We start from the raw sequence: 10,553 nt of genomic DNA, 5'->3' as shown, positions 1-10,553 counted from the left end.
GGTTTTAAAACAGGTACGGGTGTGGACAGAGGACAGTACTGCTGCACTTCAAGACTGCTTTGATATGACAGACTGGGACATGTTTAAGCAGGCAGCTACTTACAACCATCACATTAACATACAAGAATACACAGAGACAGTCACAGGCTACATCACCAAGTGCATTGATGATGTAACCAACACCAGAGCCATCACCATCCGAGCCAACCAGAAGCCATGGCTGACAGGGGAGGTCCGCACGCTGCTCAAGGCCCGCGACACCGCCTTCAGAGCTGGAGACCCAGCTGGGCTGAGAGCAGCCAGGGCTGACCTGTGCCGTGGCATCAGGAAAGCTAAACGACTGTACACCAGGAAAATCACAGGACATTTCAAAGACAGCAAGGACTCGCAGAGGCTGTGGCAGGGTATTAGGACCATAACAGACTACAAACTACCGCCGCAGACCTGTGACAGTCACATCTCCCTGCTCAACAACCTCAACGGCTTCTTTGCACGCTTCTTTGCACAGAACAACACACCTGCGCAGAAAACCTAACGAGATAACCTATCTACCGAGGCGCCACTGACAGCATCCTCAGCAGTTCCATCACGCTGTGGTTCGAAGCTGCACCGCCTCCAACCGCAACAGCCTGCAGCGCATCGTGAACTCTGCCCAGAGGATCATCGGGGTCTCACTCCTTACACTACAGGACATCTACAGCACTTGCCTCACCCGCAAAGCCCTCTGCATTGCAGGGGACCCCACCCACCCCTCCAACAGCCTCTTCAGCTGCCTGCCTTCAGGGAGAAGGTTCCGCAGCCTCCACTCGAGCTCCACCAGGCTGAGGAACAGCTTCTTCCACCAGGCAGTCAGGATGCTGAACTCTCTCCTCTCTCTCTCTCTCTCTCTCTCTCTCTCTCTCTCTCTCTCTCTCTCTCTCTCTCTCTCTCTCTCTCTCTCTCTCTCTCTCTCTCTCTCTCTCTCTCTCTCTCTCTCTCTCTCTCTCTCTCTCTCTCTCTCTCTCTCTCTCTCTCTCTCTCTGAGTGGATCGTGAGTGGATCGGTGAGTATAGCGGAGAGTGGTGATAATCGGTTTCGTAACTTTTCAAACCCTTTTAAACATTTGTTTCTTTCACTGGGTGATTGTGTATAACTTTGTGCATCACCTTACCGAATTTTGGTGGGTTTGGTGGGTTTGTTTGGTGGCACTGGTGATTTGTTTGCCAGGCGGCTGCTACCGCAGCCTCTCGGCGCGGCATGGCGTCTCGTGGCAGCAGCTCCGGGTTGGAGAAGCTGACTCGTCAGCACGCCGTCAAGCTCTCTCCACCTGGCGGTGCTTCGGTAGAGGAGTGTAGTTTGGCTGTGGGTGCGGTGGTGGGATATGGCAGGGTGAAATCTGCCTCACGGATGAACAGTGCTGTGGTTATTTTCTTAGACAGCACTGAGAAAGCTTATCAGCTGGTGGAGAGCGGGATAGTGGTTAAAGGGACGCTGCTACCCGTGCTACCCCTTGCCACTCCCGCGAAAAAGTGGTAATATCAAATGTACCCCCGTTTCTGCGGAACGAGTTGTTGGAGAGAGAGTTGGCTCGGCACAGGCAGCTTGTGTCTCCAATAAAAATTATCCCCCTCGGCTGCAAGTCACCGCACCTTAAGCACGTGGTTTCTTTCAGGAGACAGGTGCTTATGATCCTAAAGAAGGATGAGGGGGAACTCAACTTGGTTCTTAGTTTTCGTATTGACGATTTCGCCTACACCAGGGGTTTTCAACTGGTTTTGTCCCAGGGACCACCATTCGGACTAGAAAGCAATCCGCGGCCCACTGATGTGCCTGCGCGTGCGCGTGTGTATTTGGTGTTACATGCATAGCTCAATGCATGAAACATGAAAGAGAGGCCACGCAGATTTTATAATAATAAAAGTAGATTTATTAAATTAAATTAAAGATTATTTTAAAGAAAGAATAAAGAATAATAAAGTGTTGTGCAATTCAGTATTGGGAAAAGTAACTAAAAATGTCATGCAAAGTCAGTCTAGGTGTGTGACAAAACAACAACGGAGAACAAAAATCCAACAACACCGGAGAACCAAAATCCAACAAATGAAGACCAAGGCAGCCTCAACTGCTGGCTGGTCAGGGCTTTTATAACCCAGCCAGGACAGACCTGTCACCAATCACCTGCTGTAGAGACAGAGAGATTGAGAAAAGCAGAGAGAGATTGAGAAAAGCAGGGAGAGAGAACAGGCTTACCATTAACACAGGGCGGGGCCTAAACCCGCCAGGGTCGTAACAGTGAAAACATGGGAGAATTAGGCCTACCTGTCAGTGTGATATCTGGGCGTGGTGAAGTCCACACAGCCTGTCTATTCGTGGCGAAATGGTAGACAGAGACAGTCTCATGTCATTCTCTGGATCAAGCCTAGCCCTGTACTTATTCTTTAAGTACGCCAGTGTAGAAAAACCACTCTCACACAGGTATGTGGTTGGAAAGGGCAAAAGACACCTCATTGCTTTTGCAGCAAGCTGTGGAAATTCTGTCTGGCAACTTATCCAGAATTTAACAAGGGGCTGTGTGTCGTACATATGCCTCCTGACAGAGTCTGTGGACATCTCAATCAGCTTATCCTCTTCCACAGCCGTCAGACTTGACCCTACTGATGCATCGTCACTGAATGGGAGCAGGATCCACTTGCTGTCACGGTGCCACTCTTCCGAATCAGTGAAGTACTTTGCGAATTGACGCACAAGCTTCCTCAATTCTCACATATAGTGTCGTTGATGTCAGTGCTGTCAGGGTATTCCTCAACTGAAGGAAACATCGCCAAGTTATTGCTCTCCACTCGTTCGATCCACTTTGACATTTTTTTCACAAATGCGTCGAGCTTCTCGTAGAGCTGCATGACGTTTGCATCTCTCCCTTGCATGGAGCTGTTCAACTTGTTCAGCTCTGCAAAAACATCTGTGAGGTACGCCAGCTTAGTTAACCAGTAACTATCGTTGAAATTGGAAGCCAGATCAGAATGCTTCTCGCACAAGAACTCGTAGATAGCTCCGCGTAGTTCAAACACACGGGCGAGCACAGCGCCGCGAGACAGCCAACGCACCTCTGAATGATAAAGGAGAGAGCTGTGTTCACTTCCCAAGTCATGGCATAGGGATGAAAACAGGCGTGTATTCAATGCGTTTCGTTTTATGAAGTTGACCGTCTTGACAACGACATCAAACACACCACTGAGCTCAACACTGAGATCTTTGGAGGCGAGAGCCTCTCTATGAATCAGGCAGTGTGTCCAAATTACCCCCGGAGCCACCCTCCTTACATGCGCAAACAGTCCAGTCTTGCTGCCACTCATGGCTCGGGCCCCATCGCTGCATAATGCAACGCACCTCTGCCACGAGATATTGTGCTCCGTGAAAAAATCGTCCAGTGCTTTAAATATTTCTACACCGGTAGTTCGCCCGGGCAGTGGTTTGCAAAAAAGAAATTCCTCGCACATAGTGCCACTGTCCTCGTATCGCACAAATGTTAACAGTTGCGCATCATTAGTAACATCTGTCGTCTCGTCGATTTGAAGGGAAAACAGAACTGTCTGAAGTTTTGCCATCAGCTGGTCTTTGACATCATTTGCCATTTCCCCAATTCGTCTTCCGATTGTGTTGTCTGACAACGGAATAGTTTTTAATTTGTTGGCACATTCTTCGCTTACCATAGCTCTGCACATATCTATGGCTGCTGGCAATATAAGCTGCTCTGCAATGGTATGGGGCTTCTTACTTTTTGCAACCCTGAGAGCGACCAGATACGATGCTTTCAGTGCGTTTTCATTTATTTTGCACTCTTCCTCATGGTAGCCTGCTGTCCTTTGAAATCACGCAACATCTGTTGCATGTACTCAACGGGTTTGGCCTTCAAGTGGACGTGATGCGTCTCCATATGCCGCGTAAGTTTCGACGGCTTCATAGCTTCATTACAGAGAATTGTTGAACATACGAAACACAGTGTACCTCCTCTCCTGCTCTGTCTGTCGTCACTGTGAATCCATATTTAACATATTCCTCATTGTATTTTCTTTTTCGTCTTTTTTGCGAAGTTGACGCTTCGGAAGCCTGTCCTTGCCCTATCGTGGCGGCCTGTCCCTCTGTCGTGGCAGCCTGACCCTCTGTCATGGCAGCCTGTCCCTCTGGCACTTTCCTCACTACAAACGATCCATTGGTGCTAGATATATAGCTAGACTAGTACATATGTAACAAATGTTTGCTGTACTACAACCTATCTTAAAATACTCTCGGCGGCTATGCTTATAAATGTGTGTCAACTTTGCTCGCAAGACTGTACGTAATGAATAATAAGTGAGGTTAGCGACGCAACTCATTACCATTAGCGAATCACAGGCTACCATAGACTGGATAGGCGCAAGGCTACATTCTGTCAGCTTGAATTTCCTTTATATTATTTTAAACATATTTTTCCACGATTGTAACGGTATTTCTGGAAATTGTGTTGAAATATCAAAGCGAATTTATATTAAAAAAAAAACAATGGTGAACTGATCAACATAGGCTCTTGTCACGGACCACATGCAATGCCGCCGCGGACCACCAGGGGGTCCGCGGGACCACCGGTTGAAACCCTCTGGCCTACACTGTTCATGTCACGTCTGATACGCTGAGATGTTTTGGATGTGGAGCTCAGGGACATCTGATCGCGTGCCCTGGGGGAGCGGGTGGTGGTCCGGCTGCCGCTGCTCCGGCGGCGGGCCCGGGTCCGGCTGCCGCTGCTCCGGCGGCGGGTCCGGCTCCGGCTGCCGCTGCTCCGGCGGCGGGTCTGCCTGCGGTTGGGTCGGTGGCGGGTGCGCCTGTCGTTGGGTCGGTGGCGGGTGCGCCTGTCGTTGGGGCGGTGGCGGTGCCGCCTGTCATTGGAGCGGTAGCGGTGCCGCCTGTCGTTGGGGCGGTGGCGGTGCCGCCTGTCGTTGGAGCAGTAGCGGTGCCGTCTGTCTTTGTGTCGGTGGCTGTGCCGCCTGTCGTTGGAGCGGTAGCGGTGCCACCTGTCGTTGTGGCGGTGGCGGTGGCGCCTGTCTCTGCTCCCGTTGCTGTGGTGGGGGCTGGGAACGCTGCGGAGGGGAAGCGGCCGGCTGTCGCTTCACTCAGTAACCCACTCGGGGACAGTGGGCACACCGCAGCCAGGGTGGCTGAATCTGTTTTGGAGGAAGTCATCATGGATGAGGAGTTGCTCAAATTACCGATTAAAAGAAAAAGTGCAGAGGTGTGCAACAACAACGTGGCCCAAACAAAAAAGGTGTTGAAGACAGAGTCGCTGTGTTCCTCTCAGCCAGAGGGACTCTCAGATGACTCGGAGGACAGTGACAGTGACAGGGAGGCTTTCAGTGAAAGTATGCAGGTAGACAGGGGTGAGGAGTATTCCTTCCAGAAGATCAGAGGCTTCCTGAAGGATACTAAAGGGAGGAAGGCGGTAAGGCTGCAGGATTTTTTTGTTGATCAGCTGATGTTTCATGACTGCTAGGGCTCTCATGCGGCGCACAGGAGGCCTTGGGCAGCTTACTTTTAGCGAACAGGAGATCTACAGGCTGAGGAAAATACTGCAGAAGATCCGAGAAGAAACTGCTGAAAGTCATGAAGTACATCTTGTTTGTCTTTTCTCTCCTTTCCTTTTTTTCAGTTATCGTTTTGACTTGGTTAGGATGCAGCTATACTTTCATTATGGGTGACATAAAGCTGGGCTCTCTGAATATTAACGGTGCTCGAGGGGATGCCAAGAGAGCATCTTTGTTTTCTTTAATAGAGAGTAAGAGTCTAAATGTGACGTTTCTCCAGGAGACTCACAGCACTGCTGACAATGAGAGTGACTGGAGGAGGGCATGGAGTGGGGAGGGCTTCTTCAGCCATAAATGCAGCAATAGTGGAGGGGTTGCTATTCTCTTTGCCAGAAGTTTCACACCCTTTTCCTGCACTGTTGAGGACGTCATTCCAGGTCACTTGCTGAAATTAAATGCTGTTTTCGAGAAGGTTAAAATATGTTTTATTAATATTTATGCTCCCAGTGTGGGCTCTGAAAGGCTTTTATTTTTTGAGCAGTTGAAGCATGCCCTTAGCACCTGCAGTAGTGAGGAGTATCTGTTCCTGGGGGGTGACTTTAACTGCACAGAAGACCCTGTGCTGGACAGGAACCACTGGGAACCGCATGCTGCCTCTAGGAGTGCTTTAATGAGGATCACAGAGTCTTTCGAGCTGTGTGACATTTGGAGGCATCTTTACCCGGGCCAGCGGCAGTACACCTGGGTGCACTGTAGGGACAATCTGTTGTGGCTAGCTAGACTGGACCGAGTGTACTGTTTTAACCACCACATGAATACAAGCAGGAGCTGCTCCATCAGTCCTGTTGGGTTCTCTGACCATTCCCTTGTTCAGGTTTCAGTTTTTATTAACTATGTGAAGTGCAATAGTGCGTATTGGCACTTCAATGTTTCTCTGTTGGCTGATAATCATTTTAAAACATCTTCAAATTTTTTTGGCAAAACTACCGTAATTGTAAGAGTGAGTACAGTAGTCTTCAGCAGTGGTGGGATGTGGGGAAAGTCCAAATCAGACAGCTTTGCCTGCAGTACACTCTCAATGTCACCAAGGACATGGCTAGATCTCTGAGGGCTCTGGAGAGGGAAGTGGTGGAGCTGCAGGGATTGGCAGACTCCACAGGAGAGCGAGAACATGTTGAGGTTTTCAAAAGTAGAAATGCAGCTCTGTCCGACCTGCTGGGGTTTTCTGCTCAGGGTGCTCTGGTCAGATCCCAGTTTCAGAACATCGTGAAAATGGATGCTCCCTCTCACTTTTTCTTCGGTCTCGAGCGCAGGAACGGTCAGAGGAGGCTGATGCACTCCCTGCGGTCAGACACTGGGCAGCTGCTTCAGGAGTCGGCCGACATTCAACAGTGTGCTGTCAGGTTCTACAGGTCAGATTACCAGGCAGAACCAGAGGCGGCGCTGTCCTTCTTTGAAGGCCTTCCTAAGGTCCCTGAGGGGGACAGCGCAGACCTGGAAGCTGAGCTCTCGGCCCAGGAGCTGCAGGAGGCCTTGCAGAGCATGCAGAGTGGGAAGGCTCCTGGCATAGACGGCCTGCCTGCAGACTTCTATAAGGTTTTCTGGCCTGTCATGGGTGATGACCTGCTGGATGTCCTCAGGGACAGTCTCAGTAAGGGGAGGTTGCCTCTGAGCTGCAGGAGGGCGGTGCTCACTCTCCTCCCCAAGAAAGGAGACCTGCAGGAGCTTGGGAACTGGCGTCCTGTATCCCTTCTCTGTACCGACTATAAACTGCTCTCCAAAGTGTTGGCGACGAGGCTGAGGAGAGTGATGGAGCATGTCATTCATGTAGACCAGACATACTGTGTACCCAGCAGGTTGATAACTGACAACGTTACTCTGATTCGAGATGTTTTGGACCTCTCCAGTTCATTGGGCTGTAAGCTTGGTCTGATTTCTCTGGACCAAGAAAAGCACCAGTACTTGTGGCAGACGCTGGAGGCTTTTGGGTTCAGCTCTGGTCTGATAGCCAAGATCCAGGTCTTGTACAGGGACATTGAGAGTGTACTGAAGATTAACGGTAGATTATGTGCGCCTTTTAAAGCCGAGAGAGGAGTCAGACAGGGCTGCTCTTTGTCTGGGATGCTGTACTCCCTGGCCATAGAGCCTCTCCTACACAACCTAAGGTCCAAACTACATGGTTTTTCTTTTCCTGGCTGCGATCACGTTCTTAAATTGTCTGCGTATGCGGACGATGTAATGGTGATTGTAAAAACTCAACAGGATATCAATGCTTTAACAGATACTGTAGGTGTGTTTAGCAAGTTGTCTTCTGCTAGGGTAAACTGGGGGAAGAGTGAGGCCTTAGCAGTAGGGGCAGGCCACTTTCATGGTCTAGTTTTACCTGGGGGCCTTGTTTGGAAGAGGGGAGGGTTGAAGTACCTGGGTGTTTATCTCGGTGACGAGACCTTTTGTTTACAAAACTGGGACGGGCTCGTGGAAAAGGTGGAAGGCCGATTAAAGAAGTGGATGTGGATCCTTCCATACCTTTCTTTTAAGGGGCGTATTTTGATTTTGAATAACCTTGTGTCCTCCATGCTGGCTCACCGGTTGGCATGTTCAGACCCGCCTGTAAACCTGCTGTCCAGGGTGCAGGCGCTAATGGTGGATTTCTTCTGGGACCGCATGCATTGGGTCCCGCAGAGCATCCTTTTCCTGCCAAAGGAAGAAGGGGGACATGGACTGGTTCACCTGGCAAGCAGAGGGGCTGCGTTCAGGCTCCGTTTCGTCCAGAGGTTCCTGACTGGACCTGCTGACCTGGTATGGAGACCCGTGGCTCGTGCTGTACTGGAGCGCTGTGGAGGGCTGGGCCTGGCTGAGTCGCTGTTCCTAATGGACATTAAAGGAGTACACTTGGACAACCTCTCATGCTTCTACAAGGGACTTTTCAAGGTGTGGGGGCTTTTCCGGAAAGAGAGAACGGAGAACTGTGCCTCTTTATTCTGGCTCCTCAAAGAGCCGGTGGTCCACGGGACTCGTTTTCTGTGTGGAATAGGGCCTTCTCTACAGCAGAGACTCTGTGAAGAGAAGATCCTCACACTGGGACATGTGCTGGAGGTGTGTGGCCCTTGCCTGGACAATGCTGCGGGCCTGGCGGCACGTTTGGGCATCAGGTCAGTCCGAGTGACCGGCCTCCTGCTGAGTGGTTGGAAACAGCAGCTCAGCGACCCAGAACTGGCACTGGCTGTTGCTTTCTGTAATGGACTTACTGAACCAAATGAAAATGACTCTTTTCCAGAAATACTTTGTGTTCCTGACGTCACATGTGATAGTTTTCTGTTAAGGTTAAATAATGTCACTGATTTTAAGTTTAGCACCATGTCCAACAAAAGGATGTATTATTTAATGACCAAAGTGTTAAACCAGAGCAGACTGCAGGGCCGAGTGGACACCCGGTGGAGAGCCCACCTGGCCCTGACTGAGACTCAGAGGCCTGAGTGGAGAGCGCTTTACAAGCCCCCGCTGACAAAGAGGCTGGGGGATCTACAGTGGAGGATTCTGCACGGCGCGGTTGCAGTAAATGCCTTTGTTTCAGTGATCAACCCGGCTGTTTCTGACACCTGTCCGTTCTGTGACCAAAGGGAAACCATCTTCCACTGTTTCTCAGAATGTGATCGACTCCTTTGTCTCTTTCAGTTACTGACCCAGATGTTTGTTTTGTTTGGTGAGGTTTTTTCCCCCCAAGTGTTTATCCTTGGTTACAGGTACACCCAGAGACAAAAGGTGAAATGTCAGCTCCTGAATTTTTTGTTGGGCCAGGCCAAAATGGCCATCTACCTCAGCAGGAGAAATAAAGTTGGGGACTCGATGGCCTGTAATGCTGTGCTGATTTTTAAATGAATGGTGAGAGCAAGGGTCAAAACTGATTTCAATTATTTTCGTCTGACAGAAAATGTGGGGGAGTTTCAGAATATGTGGTGCTTTAAAAATGCTTTGGTTTCAGTGGAGAATGATGAGCTGGTTTTCAATTAATTCCTGAATTGAAGTTGTTTTGAATTGTTTTTTTGTTTTTAATTGTTTTTTGTTCTAATGTGGAGTGTTTAATTTAGTTGTGAATAAAAGTGGTTTGAAAAAAAAAAAAAATCTCTCTCTCTCTCTCTCTCTCTCTCTCTATCCTCGTCCCTCACTCTATCTTCTCTCTCCCTCCCTCTCTCCTCTCTCTCCCTCCCCCTCTCTCCGTCCCTTCCTCTCTCTCCCCCTTTCTCATCTCCCTCTACACCCCTCCCTCATCCAGCACCAGTCACTTTCTAATATCCGCTTCTACTGAAAATGTACTCTGCACTAAGTATTATTTGCACTAAAGAACTACTTGCACTACTGTCAAATTGTGTTGATTGTGTCTAATATATGTGTATATTACTTAGTTTTTTTTGTATACCCCTTTTACTCCCCCCTTTTTTCTAGGCTCTTATCTTTTTATGTTATATGTTGTTGTTTTATTTGCACTGTGGGATTGCCAGAAAAGGTATTTCAATTTTCTGTATGTATAACCAGTGGCGGCTGGTGAACATTTTTTTTGGGGGGGCGCAGTTGGGCGGCACGGTTTAAATAGCACTTTTTTAGAGGTTTAGCTTAAGACAGTTGGTTAGGTGGCTGCGGCCACATTCGTGCTTCTTACATTTTTGTGTGAAGTGCTTTAGATCTTTCATCCCGGTTGTAGTCCAAAGTGTTTCAGTCCCAGGACTTTGAAATAACAGACAAGGGAAACAAAAAAAGGCATTGCTCACTGTACAACCAGCTAACCAATTCCGCTTAGCATACAAGTTTGAGGAGAAAGTCCGAGTGTAGGTTCTCCCGCGATCAGTGGTCGTCTGTTGAATGTTTAAATCCGGACGCTCGGGTCCCAAGTCTTTCAATTTCTTCTTTTCGACATCTGATAGTCGATGAAACGGTGTTTTAAGTAGAGCTTGCACAGAGTTCTCAGCCATCGATGTCGCCATATTCACTCAATCTAAGTTTCAGCTAGCTACGGTGCTGCTCTTT

General features: G+C 49.2%; 1 protein-coding gene across 1 annotated transcript; it reads left to right on the top strand.

Moving 5' to 3' along the window:
• Positions 1 to 6,505: 6,505 nt before the first annotated feature.
• LOC134881792 (transposon TX1 uncharacterized 149 kDa protein) lies at positions 6,506 to 9,519 on the top strand. Its single transcript, XM_063909347.1, has one exon. It carries the CDS (start codon positions 6,624 to 6,626, stop codon positions 9,408 to 9,410), a length of 2,787 nt encoding a protein of 928 aa, XP_063765417.1. The 5' UTR covers positions 6,506 to 6,623; the 3' UTR covers positions 9,411 to 9,519.
• The last annotated feature ends 1,034 nt before the right edge of the window (positions 9,520 to 10,553 follow it).

Source organism: Eleginops maclovinus, chromosome 19, assembly GCF_036324505.1.
Source record: "Eleginops maclovinus isolate JMC-PN-2008 ecotype Puerto Natales chromosome 19, JC_Emac_rtc_rv5, whole genome shotgun sequence".
In the NCBI taxonomy this organism is placed as follows: domain Eukaryota; kingdom Metazoa; phylum Chordata; class Actinopteri; order Perciformes; family Eleginopidae; genus Eleginops; species Eleginops maclovinus.
Note: the sequence above shows the minus strand (reverse complement) of the source record. Positions and strands in the feature narration are given on the sequence as shown.

Coding starts and splice junctions, on each gene's coding strand:
- LOC134881792 (XM_063909347.1), top strand. CDS start 6,624: ATGGCTAGATCTCTGAGGGCTCTGGAGAGGGAAGTGGTGGAGCTGCAG.